The 15645-nt window shown below is 43.6% G+C and overlaps 1 protein-coding gene across 3 annotated transcripts in view; it reads left to right on the top strand.

The window, feature by feature from the left end:
* FKBP9 (FKBP prolyl isomerase 9) overlaps positions 1-13209 on the top strand; it is a 48567-nt gene extending 35358 nt beyond the window's left edge. For all 3 annotated transcript variants that reach the window (XM_004385318.2, XM_012558107.2, XM_012558108.2), the window contains 4 exons: positions 1477-1663; positions 7611-7756; positions 9500-9663; positions 13010-13209. In XM_004385318.2, coding sequence (XP_004385375.1) covers positions 1477-1663; positions 7611-7756; positions 9500-9663; positions 13010-13186 — 674 coding nt within the window. In that variant the 3' untranslated portion in view covers positions 13187-13209. The remainder of the gene's footprint in view (positions 1-1476; positions 1664-7610; positions 7757-9499; positions 9664-13009) is intronic.
* The last annotated feature ends 2436 nt before the right edge of the window (positions 13210-15645 follow it).

The following is a 15645-nucleotide window of genomic DNA, read 5'->3' as shown; positions in this document are numbered from 1 at the left end:
CAACTCTCATCGCTAGTGAATATTGAGCACCTGTGTTCTGCTGTCAAAGTACATGCTTCTCTAATTACTACACCGTTAACTTTGGGCAAGCCCCAAAGTTTGTACCTCAGTTTTCTTACCTGTAAATTGGGGATATAGAATTACAGAATACAATAAATTAATACATAAAAAGCACTTAGAAGAGTGCCTGGTACTTAATAAGTACCCGTTAGGGTGTGTATGTGTGTGTGTTAGAGAGAGAGCACAAACAAGAAAGAGACTCAGAAAAGTACATGGTGGAGGTAAGGGGTCGGGGTGGGGCAGTTGGTGTTCATGTATCTCTATTTCAATTGTCTATAGCTATGTTGTTTCTCTGACCAAGTTATATCTGAGTTGGTTTTCTTATCTATAATGCTAATGATAATATTATACATCCTTGATTCTAAGTAACAGTATTTAAAAAATTTTTACACTTAAACTTTTTTGAAATGGAGCCCCTGGGTGGTGCAAATTGTTAACATCCTTGGCTGCTAACCAAAAGGTTGGAGGTTCGAGTCCACCCAGGGGCACCTTTTCCAAGTCCTAGCAGTCTACTTCCTTCAATACAGCCAGTGAAAACCCTACGGAGCACAGTGATCCCATCCTGTGGTACATGGGGTTACCATGAGTTGGGGGCCAACTCCAGGGCAACCAAAAAAACTTCTCTAATATGGTTTGGGGTGTGTCTTTTTCAGCTAATGCATATGTTTAAGGTCTTTCCCGACCCCCTGAAAAGCTGTTGTTAAATTCATGGAATGTCTGTTAATCTTGATTTATGGTAATACTTCCCTCACAGGGTTGCTGCAGGGATGTAATGAGATAATGTATGTGAAAATACTTTTGCAAACTGTAAAACATTATCCAGATATAAGATACTGTTTGAAGATAATGGAAAAGAATATTAATAATTTTGTGTAGAACGAACAGGATGTATTTTAAAAGCATTTTGTGAACTGTAATAAGGACTGTATATGTACCAATTTTGGCTAGTTTTTTTCCCTTATGAAGTTTATGTTAGTTAGTTTTTTTCCCCCCGGAGCAGTGATAGGACGCTGGAGTGAATTTCACTCTACAGAGAATTTTCTCATCCCACCTCTTACTTCTGGTGGGTGAGCCTTAATTTGGCTGAGCTTTGGTTTCCTCGTCTGTGATGGATTTAGCCATGAATTTTTAATGATTATTATATTTTAATGATAATTTTAATGATTCCGTGAGGTAATAGCCCATAGTCTTGAACTGGCTTCACGACTCTGGGCAAATTCATGCCTCAGTTTCCTCATCTGTAAATGAGGACTAGGTACTTTTAAAGGCTCTTCTAGCTCCATTCCCCTAGCATTGCCCAGGATTTTGTATCCGGGTCCCTGTGTTGCTTTCTGGAGGCCCCAAGGACAGATGTTGGGAGGCACATATGCTGCTGCTTGAGGCTTCATTCATTAATTCACCGCATCTGTCCTTTAGGGAACATCCCTGGCTCAGCCGTGCTGGTGTTTGACATCCACGTGATCGACTTCCACAACCCCTCAGACTCTATTAGCATCACCTCCCACTACAAGCCCCCTGACTGCTCTGTGCTGAGTAAGAAGGGGGATTACCTCAAGTATCACTACAATGCCTCACTTCTGGACGGGACTCTGCTGGACTCCACGTAAGGGCCACCCGGGAACGGTGTGGGAGCGAGCTTGGCGGGTAAACGTTGGGTGTTCCCACGAGTCTCCTTTTCCTTTCATCAAATACTAGTTAAGAGCTTTTCTCGTCTCCATGCCTTCCCCACTTTGTGCCTTAATCCTTCATCACTGCTCAGGCTCATTGTCCTAAGAGTATCCTATTAATGGTTTCCCTTCTGCTCCAGGCCACTTCCTATCCTGTGAAAATTGTGTTTCTGAAAAACAGATCTCTTCATATAACTTTCGTTTTTAAAAATGAACCCACAAGGGATACCGAGTTTCCATTGAGAGTGGGAAAAAATTTTGGTGACAGATAATGATGGTGATTCCACAACATGGTGAATGTAATTAATGTCACTGAATTGTACATAGAAAAATGGTTGAAATGGCAAATGTGTTGTATATATATTACCACAACAAAAACAATTTTTAAAGAAGAACCCACAGATAAAGTCCAGAGTCTGTAGTATGGCACCTAAGGCTCTCCTTGCCTGGCTCTGTTCTGCCTCGCCAGTCTCATTTCCCGCTGGGGCCCGTCTTCAGCCTCCCAGGGCCACCACGTACAGTGGTGCAGGCCATACACTGCTGCTTGCACCCTGTCTCTCTAGTCTGCCGCCCATCTAGCTAACTTTTTTCCTGGCTTAAATGTCCTTTCTCTTCTCAGAAGGTTTCCTTACAATCAACTGTTCCCACTTCTGTAGTCTCCTAACACTTTTTTTTATTTCTGGTGGTAAAATACATACAGTTAGTCCCTGACTTACGACCCATAAGGGTTACTACGTACTGCACTTACGACTGTGCTTTTTTTTTTTTACATCTTATCGTTAGTAATATGTACTACATACAATGCTGCAGCGCATAATTTGCTGATGCAACCCCCGAAGACAAAGATTGGATTTATGAAGATAGAGATAATAAAAGGCAATATAATGAAAACAAAAACAAAAAAGAAAATGAGGTATTTGACTTCCAGCAGAACTGACTTAAAACGGGGACTACCTGTACAACATAAAATTTGCCGTCTTAACCATCCACATCCTCATGTGCACAATCCGGTGGCATTAATCACACAATGTTGTGCAACCATCACCACTGTTTGTTTCCAAAACTTTTCATCACCCTCAACGGAAACTCTGTTCCCATTACACATTAGCTTCCCATCCTCTACCCCCTAACCCCAGCCCCTGGTAACCACTCATCTATTGTCTGTCTCTTTGCATTTGTCTATTCCAGATGTTTCATATAAGTGGGATCATACAATATGTATCATTTTGTCCTAGCATAATGTTTTCAGGGTTCATTCATGTTGTAGCATTTATTAAAACCTCATCCCTTTTTTATAGTGGAATAATATTTTATTGTACACATGTATCACATTTTGTGTATCCATTCCTCTGTTGATGGACGTTTAGGTGGTTTGCACCTTTTGGCTATTTTGAATAATGCTGCAATGAAAATTGGTGTACAGGTCCATAGCACTTTTTGTATTATCCGTATTTTAGTTATTTATTTTTGTTTCTGTCTCTGTCACTGGCCTGAATACTTTGGGGTCACCCAATGTGTTTATTAATGTTTTTACTCCCTACGCTTAGCACATACCGTAGCACAAAGGGGGCATTTTATAAATGTTGATCAATTGAGGTGCATTCTGAAAATATATTAAACCGGAATCAAGAGTATAAACTAGTATCGTGCATATAAAGGAAGCTTTGCTTCTTAGGTATCTGAATCTTCAGATGTATCTACAAATTAATACAATATTCTTTTCACTGGTGAAGAAACATTCTCAGCCTTTCTTTATATTGCCGTAATATAGGGAGCCCTGGTGGTGCAGGGGTTAAAGTCCTTGGCTGCTAACTGAAAGGTTAGCGGTTTGAAATCACCAGCTGCTCTGCAGGAGAAGGATGTGGCAGTCTGCTTCTGTAAAGATTACAGTCTTGGAAACACTAGAGGGCAGTTCTACTCCAGGGTCACTACGAATTGGAATTGACTCGAGGCCAACAGGTTTGGGTTTTGGAATACAAGTATATTCATTTTTATACTGAGCCCGATTTAGATTCCTAAGTTTGGTTTTGGGGAGAAAGACTTCATGTAAGTATGTATGTGCTGCTGCATTTATTCTAGAAGGGAAGGGACCCTCTCTCCCTCCCACCTACCCCCCTGCCGTCTAGCTTTGGGTGAGATGTGTGGCTGGGGAACGCCAGGCATGGAGAGAGCCCTGGGGACATACTATCACCATACCCTTCAGAGCAAGCCCTCTGGTGCTACGAGGTCCTATATTTTAATGCATTTAATGTAGTCCATCAAATCTAAAATGGCTTGATTATTGGAAACATCATTATTTTGTGTATCTCTAAGAAAGTCAAAATGCTGCCTAAAAACAGTGAGACACTGTTATTTGTAAAATGTATCCCAATTACAGAGATGTTAAAATGTGAAAAGATACGCATTTTAGAATCAACGAAGTACATACATAGCTTCTAGTACCCAGGTTTACGGGGCCCTGGCTTACAACAAAGGAGCCTTGGTGGTGTAGTGATTAAGCACTCAGCTGCTAACCGAGAGGTCGATGGTTCAAACCCACTAGCTGCTCCATTGGAGAAAGATGTGGCAGTCCGTTTCCATAAAGTTATACAGCCTTGGAAACCCTATGGGGCAGTTCTTTTCTGTCCTATAGCGTCACTATGAGTTGGAATCTACTCGATGGCAACAGGTTTGGTTTTTTGGTTGGCTTACAACAAATCTCCTTCCAAAGAAATCTCAACCACCAGTTACTGAATAGAAGCACGTGAAGGGCAGCAGGGAAGAAGCACAGCTTGTAGTTGTTCTGAGGGTCAAGTGAGCCTGTGCTTGCAAAAATGGTCCAACAGATTAGAATAGTCTGTGAGGTCAGTGGCTTGCTGTCATTGCCATTGTTAATGTTCATGTTATTGTCCTGTGCTCTTAAGGCTGTGAAAAGGGGAAGTGGGGGTTGAAAATGAGCAAAGGAATTCCTTCCCAGTGGGCTCAGGAAATGCTTTCCATGTGGGCTGGGGGAGACTCTGTCTTCCAGCCTTCCTTCAGATGTGCGTGTGGTGGAGTCACAGCTTGCTTTTTTTTTTTTTCAAATTGTTGTAAAATATATATATATATATACCACAGAATTTGCCAGTTCCGCATCTTTCAGATGTGCGATTGAGTGCCATCAGTTACATTAGTCATGCCAGATGCACAGCATTCTTAACAGAGCATGGGGGAGTCAGGTGATGCAGGCTCCTTCCTCTTTCAGGGACCATTTTGTACCTTGAGAGTCATTTGTGTTACATGTAAATCAGCAACGTACTGGGCGTCCCTGCTGGTTTCTTCTGAATAATGGGAAGTGCGGCAGTGCCTGCCTACCTGTGTGTGGGGGAGAAGCTGCTTCTGGAGATGGGACCCAGTCCCACCTGGAGCTCCTCAGCAGATGTTGCCCCTGGCACTTGTTCAGCACTTATTTGTCAGGGCTAAGAGGATTGATAAGCACGTGGGCGGGGAGCCAGAGAGGGCAGATGTGCAGAACGGAAGCAGGAAGCGGGGAGTGGATGGGAAGCTGGGAAGAGCACAGAAGGAATGAGGAGAATGTCTGAGAGAAACGCTGGCACAAAAAAAAAGGGTGACATGAGGGGAAAACAATTAATGGGGTTTTCAGAGATGACACAAGCAAACAAATTGTTTGGAGGACTTTCTTACTGTGTGTTTAAACTGGCCTAGGGAGGAAAAATAAACATTCATTATTATTCTGTAAGACTGAAACTGAGTGGTCCCATGGGAGGTCTGCAACGGTCAGCTCCTGGAGAAAGCAGTGTGAGGGCCTCCGGGCTGCAAACAAAGGAGGGATTGTGTGGGGGGAGGGACAAAGGAGGGAGCCCTTTGTCAGTTTTAGTTTCATCCCAGGTAGGACAAATGCAAACCTTGTTTTGCTTTGCTGGTCCCAGAGAACAAGCCTGGCCTTGGGAACCAGCTTGAGGAGGAAAACAGGCAGAGATCCTGGGCTCAGGGAAGGCTCGAAAGATACGTGACCCAAAGGGACCTTCCCTTCCACTTCGTCACCTCCTAGTGGTGGACATCAAGGGGCTCCAAACATCAGGGGACTTTTCTTCTTTGGGGTTAAAGAGCATACCTCCGGTTTGCCTTTAGAAAGTAGTAGGAATGCTGTAGATTTTGAAATAGATTTACTTTTAGTAGTGACTGAGGTGTCGGAGCCAGCTTTTATTTATCTGGGTTCCCTGGGGACCATGGAGATCGAGAGTAGTCAAAACAATAGCAAAAAAACAAAACCCACTGCCGTCGAGTCGATTCCAACTCATAGGGACCCTATAGGACAAAGGAGAAGTGCCCCATAGGGTTTCCAGAAGGAGTGGTTGGTGGATTTGAACTGCTGACCTTTTGGTTAGCAGCCAAGCTTTTAACAACTGCACCACTAGGGCTCCAAGTCAAAACTATGGCCCTCATTAAACCCTGAGTTATTTCTCTGGAGTCATAAACTGTTACAAACACAAGGACTTTACATCCTTGAGGCCATCCATTCACTGAGCCCTTAACACTTAACTCTGCACTTGCTAAGTTTATTATTATATTATTTACTCTTCAGAACTTTGTGGTAAGATAGGTCTTGTTATCTCCATTTTATAAATGAGGAAACTGGGCCTGAGAGATTGCATTTCCCAGTGTCAAAGTAGGTGGCTGAACCAAGATTCAAACTCAGATCTTGTTGAATCCAAAACCTCTGTATTAAAAAAATTCTCATGAAAACCCCTGAGCAGAACATTGACCAAAACAATCTATGAAAGAAACTCAGACTTAGAGAAAATTTAGAAGACTAGTACAAAGAACTTTTTCCGCCATGAATCATGATGCCCCACCCCACCTCGAATACTTTAGTATGCATTTCACACAAAAACATTTTATTACAATGTTTTGTCTGTCAATTTGTCATACTGTGGTGGCTTGCATGTTGCTATCATGCTGGAAGCTATGCCACTGGTATTTCAAATACCAGCAGCGTCACCCATGGTGGACAGGTTTCAGTGGAGCTTCGAGACTAAGACAGACTAGGAAGAAAGGACTGAGGAGCTTACTTTTGAAAATTAGCCTATAAAAACCTTAACATAAGTCAATGTTGTTGTTATATGCCATCGAGTCAGTTCCGACTCATAGCAACCACATGTACAACAGAATGAAACACTGCCCCGTCCTGTGCCATCCTCACAATAGTTGTTATGCTTGAGCCCATTGTTGCAGCCACTGTATCAGTCCATCTCATTGAGGGTCTTCCTCTTTTTTGCTGACCCTCTGGTTTACCAAGCATAGTGTCCTTCTCCAGGGACTGGTCTCTCCTGATAACATGTTCAAAATATGTGAGACAAAGCCTCGCCATCTTTGCTTCTAAGGAGCATTATTCTGGCTGTACTTCTTCCAGGACAGATTTGTTCGTTCTTCTGGCAGTCCATGGTATATTCAATATTCTTCACCAATACCATAATTTAAAGACATCAATTCTTCTTCGGTCTTCTTTATTCATTGCCCGGCTTTGGCATGCATATGAGGTGATTGAAAACATAACTCAATACAGCCATTGAAATCAGGAAGTTACATTACTACTGTCTAGTCCTCAAATCCCACTTAAGTTTTGCCAGCTATGTCCATAAGGTCCTTTACAGCAAAAGGATCCCATTCCAATGTGCTCCTCCACTCTGGACCAGCTCCTCAGCCTTTTCTTGACTTTCATGATCTTGACACCTCTGAACATTATAGGCTGCTTGTTGTGCAGAAGTTCCTCATTATTACATTAGAGGTTATGTACCTTTGGCAGAAGTGTCACAGAAGGGATGTTGTGGTCTTCTCATGAGAACACTTTCAAGTACCAACGGGTTGATGACCTAATCAGGCACTCTTCTGTTTCATTTTCAGGTGGAATTTAGGCAAAACGTATAATATTGTTTTGGGGTCTGGACAAGTCGTGTTGGGAATGGATATGGGTCTCAGAGAGATGTGCGTTGGAGAGAAACGAACGGTGATCATTCCGCCCCACCTGGGCTATGGGGAGGCTGGTGTAGGTGAGTGACAGGATCAAAAGGTGTTTGAGCACATTCAGCATCTGAACTTTTATGCTTTTGGGGGTACTGTATTTAGAACTACGGTATGATTTTTTTCATTTAAAACCAACAGCTTTTAGTTTTAATTTTTTTAAGTATGTAGCATTTTTTTTTTTTTTAAAGACTCCAGTGAATTCAGGGTAGCTATGTTAATGCCTCTTTGCCCTCTTGAGAAAGAAGGGGTTTCAGTAAAATAAATCTGGGATCTCTAAACCCCTGTCTGGGAAACATCCCTAAAGGAGCTTTCTACGTGATTTCTCTGGGTGAGGCGAAGCACTTCCTTCCGGAACTGCTTCTTGGGAAAGCAGAATGCTGCAGGCCTTTGCTGTTTCCTTTCTCTTGTGCCTGTAAGCTCTCCAAGAAGATTTCCTTTTGGAAAAGATTAGTTTTTAGCTCTGGAAATACTAGTTTTACCTTGTCCTCACAGCTGTTACATTTTACTGTATAATTTTGGCCGGAATGAACCCTTCACCCAAGGGATTCTGGAATCCTTTCTTTTCAGCATTTTTATACTGTTGCTGTCTGGAAATGGAGAAGGTGGAAAGTAAGAGCTAGCTTGTAAAAGCAATTAGCACTTTGGGCTTTCTCTTAAAACTTTTAAAATAATTGTAAAATGTAGTATCTGCTCCCCCTACCAATCCCAGAAGAAACTCTTTAAAAACTGTGTTGTGTATCCTTTAAGACTTTCTCCATGATTTGTATTACAAATAATTATATAATGTATTCTATATTAGATATAAATAAACTTTAGTAATAATTTTAAGTAATATATACTACATTTATATACTCACATACTTATACAACTTCTTTTGGACCTTACTATATATAAAACTAAAAACTTGTTGCTGGCAAGTCAATTCTGACTCATAGTGACCCTACAGAACAGAGTAGAACTGCTCCATAGGGTTTCCAAGGAGCAGCTGGTGGATTCAAACTGCCGACCTTTTGGTTAGCAGCCACTTAACCACTCTTAACCACTGTGCCATTAGGGCTCCTTACTATATATATGGTTCTCTAATTAGTATTTAAACAGTCATATCTTAGATCATCATTTTGAGGTATACTGTATTATTCTTAAAGTTCTGCTGTTTTTTTTTTTTTAAGAAGTGCAACCATTGTAGTCTATACTAGCGGCTTTCAAACTTTTTTCATCAAGACACATGGCAGAGAGTACACTTTATCTCCCCAGTCTGTATTACACATAAATATACACCGTACATACATACAAATTTAGTTTTATATATAAAAATGAAACAAAAGTTTCATGAAATGATGCCTGTCCTTTCAATGTGCTGTGCACCCCAATCTATTCTATTCTGTTCCTTAACCACCCCCAAACTGATTTCACGACTTGTTAATGGGTCACTACCACCAGTTTGGACCCTGGTGGTACAGTGTTTAAGAGCTAAGGCTGCTAACCAAAAGGTCGGCTGTTCAAATCCGCCAGCCGCTCCTTGGAAACCCTACGGGGCAGTTCTGCTCTTGTCCTGTAGGGTCGCTATGGTTTTTTGTTTTTGTTTTTTTTTAACCAATGGTTTGGAAAAACTACTTGCCTACGCTAAAGTTTCTTGCTTTCCTAAGAAAACAGCGGCCGTTCATGAGGCAGCTGAACTCTGCGTCCGGGAGTGGGTGGTTGAGATGGGTCTGACCACCGTGCTGTGGGCACTAATGCTGCCTTCCTCACCCTCGCCTGTGGTGTGGCAGATGGAGAAGTGCCTGGCAGTGCTGTGCTGGTGTTTGACATTGAGCTGCTGGAGCTGGTGGTGGGCCTGCCTGAGGGGTACATGTTCATATGGAATGACGAGGTGTCGCCCAACCTCTTTGAAGAAATCGACAAGGATGGCGACGGAGAGGTCCTCCTTAAAGAGGTAATTGGCCTTTGAAGGGACGTGGGACTGAAAGAACCCAGGGAGCTACCCCCGGTTGGGCCTCAGGGCCCATTCTGAATGTGAGGCCTTCTCAGAGTGAGGAGGACAGCTGTGCTGTAGTGTGACGATGACAACCAGCACACTCATGTACCAAGTACTTTTTACATATACTCTCCAAATTCAAGCTTACAATTCCTCTTTGGAGAAACTGAGCTTCCAAGGGGTGTAGTTCTAGGCCACATCCATCTGGACTTAGTCCCCAGTTACTGGTGCCCACTGGGTGCCTGCATTGTGCTGAATGTTCTCCCATGTAGTGTCTTGTTTAGCCTTCGCAACCATAAAGTCACTCCTATTTAAAGAAACTGCACAGAGAATGTAAATGACTTTCCCGAGGTCACACAGCTACCCAGTGGTTTGAACCAGGATACACACGCCTGTCTCGATCATCTAGATCTGGGTTGTTTCTCCTGTCCAACATGCCCTTTCATGGCATCGGGCAGTGGTGTTTTGTCAGGACACAGCCCTGGTGAATTCCAGTCTCTGCCTGTTCTGCATATGTTCATTCAAGGACATGACTCCAGCCTTCTTTCCTTTCTCCCCTGCATTATCAATTCCCCCATGTACTGGATCATTCATGTTAGCATACAAACATGCTATTATTTTCCCTTCTCTTGGTGCCTCTTTCCAGTTCTTTCATTTCTTTGCTCCCTTTATAGCAAAACCTCCAAAGAATTGTCTGTCCCCTTTGCCTCCAATTACTCTCCTCCCAGTGTCTGCCTGTCTACGTCTCTTTTAAATTAATAGACTCTACTTTTTGGAGTAGTTTTAAGTTTACAGAAAAATTGATCAGAAATTACAACATTCCCATATATCCCTTCTCCTCACCCACCCAGGAAGCTGGGTGGTAGAAATGGTTTACACGCAACTGCTAATCCCAAGATTGGCAGTTCATACCCACACAGCGTCGCTGCGGGTGATCTGCTTCTATAAAGATTACAGCCAAGAAAACCCTATGGAGCAGTTCTACTCTGTAACACATGGGGTCACGAACAGGTTTGATTTGGGTTTCTTTTGGATTGTTTTTTTGCCCCTTCCACCCACAGTTTCTCCTATTACTAACATCTTGCCATAGTATGGAACACTTGCTACAAATGATGAACCAACATTAATACATCATTGTTAACTTGAGTCCATAGTTTACATGAGGGTTCACTTTTTGTGTTGTACAGTTCTATGGATTTTGACATGTATAATGTCATGTATGTACCATTACAGCATCATACCTCATTCTCTCTCTTTTTTCCCCATTCTCTTGTAAACCTACTCCTGTCAGGCATTTGTGCCACTATGCCACTGAAGCTGGTCTTGCCCCGGTGGCCAGTGCCCTCCATATTGCTAAATCCAAAGGCTATTCTCAGTTCTCCTCTTACCTCAACACAGCTGACTCCCTTGCAGTACACTTTTTGTCTCTGACTTCCAAGATACCACACTTTCTGTTGGCTCCTTCTCAGGCCTCTTCTCTCTGACCTCTTCGTGTTGAGTGCCCCAGACTAAGTCTGAACTTCCTCTCTTCTCCATCTTTACCTCATTCGCTTGGTGGTCTCATCTTGTCCCATAACTTTACCATCTATTTACTGATAACTCCCAAATTTGTAGCTCCAGTCCAGTCTTCTCCTTCCAGTTCACACTCATATATCCAGCTGCCTATTTGACATCGTCATTTATTGAACCCCTGATACTCCCCCAAACCTGCTTCGCCCAAAGCCTTCTCCATTGAGGTTGATGGCAATTCCAGCCTTCCAGTTGTTCAGGCCAGAGCACTCAGTACTCTCTGACGCCTCTCTTTCTTTCATAAACCAAAAAAACCAAACCTCTTGGCCTTGAGTCCACTCCAACTCATGGCATCCCCACGTGTTGCAGAGGAGAGCTTCTCTGTCAGGTTTTCTTGGCTGTAATCTTTACAGAAGCAGATCACCAGGTCTTTTCTTCTACATTGCTGCTGGGTGAGTTTGAACTGCCAACCTTTAGGTTTAGTAACTGAGACCAAACTGTTTCAAATCCATCAGGACATGATTCTGGCTCTCCCTTGAAAATATATCCAGAATCTGACCACTTCTGTCCATCTCCACTCTGCTCCATCATAGTCCCATGCCTGTTCTCTCTCACCTGGGTGACTGCAGTAGCCTCTTTACAGATCTTTCTGCTTTCATCCCTGCCCCACACAGCATTCGGTTTGACCATGCCCCTCTTCTGCTCAAGCCCTGCAGAGGCTCCCCATTTCTGAAGCCCTTATAGTGGCCTGTCAAACCCTCCACCACCTGCTTGCTGTAGTCTTCTCTCTGCCTTCTCTCTCCCCCTTGCTCACTCTGCCCAGCCTCATCCTTTCCCTTTGCTGTTCTGTGGACTCACCAGGCATTTGTCCACCTTGGGCCTTTCAGCCAGCTGTACTCTGCTCAGCAAATGGTTCTCCCAGATAACTGCGTGGCTCATTCCCTCACTTCCTCAAGCCTTTGCACAAGTCTCCCTTTTTCATTAAGGTTTACCCTGACCACCCAGTTTAATGCTTCAGCCCGCTCCCCACCTGTGCTCTTGATCTTCCTTACTAGGCTCTACTTTATCATTTTTCTGCAGCATTTTACTTTCTAAGTTACCATATAATTTACTTATTTATTATGTTCATTTTCAGTTGTCTGTCTTTCCCACTAGAAGGTCAGTGTTACAAGGGCAGGATAACTGTTCTGTTTGTTTATCGATGTATCTATCCCAAGAATCTAGGATAGTGCCTGGCACATAGTAGGCATGCAGTAGGTTTTTATTGTATTCATAAATGAGTGAATGCATGAATGGATGAATCTAGCAATGTTTTCAGAGGCCAGAGTGGCTAGGCAGTCAGCCTTTGGTAGGAAACTAAACAGTGGTTTCAGGAGAAGGAAAAGCTCAGGTAGCTGCTGTGAATTAGCTATCTGCATCCCAAGAGCTCTTGGAGTTCTTAACCTGCATGTGGAGAAAAAGTCCCTGGGTGGTGCAAACAGTTAATGTGCTTGGCTGTTCAAGTAAAAGTTGAAGGTTAGGATCCACCCAGAGGTGCCTTGGAAGAAAGGCTTGGCAATCTACTTCCGAAAAATCAGGCACTGAAAACCCTGTAGAGCAGTTCTACTCTGACACACATGGGGTCGCCATGAATCGGAGTCAGCTCAGCGGCAATGAGTGTGGTGTGTGATCCCTGTTTTGTTAGTTACGATTCAAACTCCAGCCCCGTCGACCTCGGGCTGCTCTGTCTCGGGCCCTGTGCCCAGCCTTCTCAGGCTGCTGTGTCTCATGTCTGTCCTTTTCCCTTTCTCTCCAGTTCTCTGAGTACATTCATGCCCAGGTGGCATCTGGTAAAGGAAAGCTCGCACCCGGTTTTGATGCTGAGATGATCGTGAAGAATATGTTCACCAACCAGGACCGGAACGGAGATGGAAAGGTCACGGCGGAGGAATTCAAACTCAAAGACCAGGAGGCCAAACACGATGAACTCTAAACTTGGCATGGGCCAGTTGGTACCAGGGAGAGCGTGACACCAAGCCACCTGTCGTGGCAGAATGCCCAGTGAGGTGCGAGGTCTCTCAGAAGGCGCATCATTAGCAAGCAGTAGATGGGTCACATTGTACCTGGTGCATACATCAGGGCTGGGTCGATACACATGGTGAGAATTTTAGGCCAACTGTCAGTAATACTAAACCTAATCGGTGTGAAATGCCTTCGCATGGGATGTGTCAAGCATGGAAAGGGCTGCACTGCCAACCTCACATTGCTTTGTGAGCCTTCTGGGTCATTTTGTTATTAAAAGAAAATAGTGTCATACAGAAGTTATAACCATCTTGGATGGGACAGAAAAAAAATGTCAACAGTGTTTATGTAAAGAGGGTTTTTTTTTTGTTTGTTTGTTTTAACTTGCTAGTGTTTTAAACGTGTTCTCCAGATGGGCAGGGATGACAAAAGGCACATCGGGCAGGATTCCCAGAAAACAGCTGTGGCCTTTATCAGCAGCCATAAAGGCTCTGGTGATACCCATCTTCCCCCACTGGCAGGTTTGCTTGTCTAGTTAATCACACCCCTTCGTTATCTCCAATTGGCAATGTGACTTTGAGGTTAAGAAGAGTCTCCTGGACAGAAAAACCAGGGGACTGAACCAAACGGGTCTTGGACCACCATAGAGAATTTGATTCTGCATCTGCCACGTAGATTGTCTGCTTGACTGTTTCTTAGTCACATTGCTGTGTCCCGTAGAGCACTCTCCTCCAGTCCGGAATGGGCTTGATTACATAGATACAGGAGGCTGGTGCCTGGGCTGCCCTAGTAGTCAACGGGATTTCACTGTGGCAGAGACAAGACACGTAGCCCAGCAGGTGAGCCCCTGAGGACCAACAAGTTGACATTTTTCTGCCATTCATTTGTGACCTGGATAAGGCTGGGGCCTCTTTCTGCCATAGGAGAACAAGGACAACCTCTGCCGGCCTGTTCCCACATTGCTGTCTTATGGCCCCTGTTCCCAAGCGGTGGTGGCGCTTACCCTGAAGTCATCAATGATTTTTCTTTCTGAAAACGGCTTTGTTTTACTAATTTAAATGATTTTGTACTGATGTAGCCCTGAGGTAGTTCATGCAAATGCTGTGCACTTGTTAAGTGGAGTAAATGTTGGAAAACTGATCTTTTCTTATATAAAATATTGAATTATATCATCTGGCTTTGTGGTGTTTTATTTGAAGGCTGAGAAGATCCCACGAAAATACATCATGCAGTTAGAATCCCCTTCATGAAAACTTGACAGGACAGCATTGCATTTAATGGAAGCAGCGTGCTGGACAGTACATGGAGGTGTGTCAATCAGGGTCCTGGAAGGAAACAGAAGGCACCTCGTGGGATTTTGGAAGAGAAACTAATGAGAGGACTATTTACAGAGTTGGAGCCTTGGTGGCCCAGTGGTTAAGAGCTATAGCTGATAACTAGAAGGCATGCAGTTCGAATCCACCAGCCACTACTTGGAAACGCTATGGGGCCGTTCTACTCTGTCCTGTAGGGTCACTATGAGTTGGAATCAACTCGACAGCAATGGGTTTTGGAGCCCTGGTAGCACAGTTGTTAAGAGCTATAGCTGCTAACCGAAAGGTCGGCAGTTCAAATCTACTAGCCAATCCTTGGAAACCCTATGGGGCAATTCTGCTCTGTCTTGTAGGGTCACTATGAGTTGGAATTGACTCTGGTAACGGGTCAGAGGGAAAGAAACTCAGGTGCTGAGGTTCTCATAGGTCAGCATCTTTTTTTTATTATTATTGTGCTTTCAGTGAAAGTTTACAATTCAAGTTAGTCTCTCATACAAAAATCTATGCATACATTGCTATGTGACCCTAGTTGCTCTCCCTGTACTGTGACAGCACACTCTTCCTTTCCACCCTGGATTTCCCATGTGCATTTAACCAGCTCCTAACCCTCTCTGCCTTCTCATCTCACCTCTGGACAGAAGCTGCCTATTTAGTCTCATGTATCTACTTGAGTTAAGAAGCACACTCTTCACGAGTATAATTTTGTCCCATAGTCCAGTTCATAGGTCAGCATCTTGGGGCACAAAGGTGGGGAATGAATCCAGGGTAAGGATAGGAGTGGGAGCAAATGGAGAATAACTGACACATGGAGGTATAGGGGGGAAAATATATGTGTTTGCCATCGTGTTAATTCTGACTCACGGCAACACCGTCTGTTTCAGAACAGAACTGTGCTCTATAGGGTTTTTAATGGCTGATTTTTTGGAAGTAGATCACCAGGCCTTCTGAGGCACCTCTGGGTGGACTTGAACTTCCAACCTCTTGGTTAGCAATGAGCACATTAGCCATGTGCACCACTCCAAGGACTCCATATACATATATATATATATATATATACACACACACATATGGTGCAACGGTTAAGTGCTCGGCTGCTAAATGAAAGGTTGGCAGTTCA

The sequence above is a fragment of the Trichechus manatus genome, unplaced genomic scaffold, assembly GCF_000243295.1.
Source record: "Trichechus manatus latirostris isolate Lorelei unplaced genomic scaffold, TriManLat1.0 scaffold00137, whole genome shotgun sequence".
Taxonomy (NCBI): Eukaryota; Metazoa; Chordata; class Mammalia; order Sirenia; family Trichechidae; genus Trichechus; species Trichechus manatus.
The sequence above is the reverse complement of the archived record's forward strand: the minus strand, read 5'-3'. Positions and strand labels throughout refer to the sequence as shown.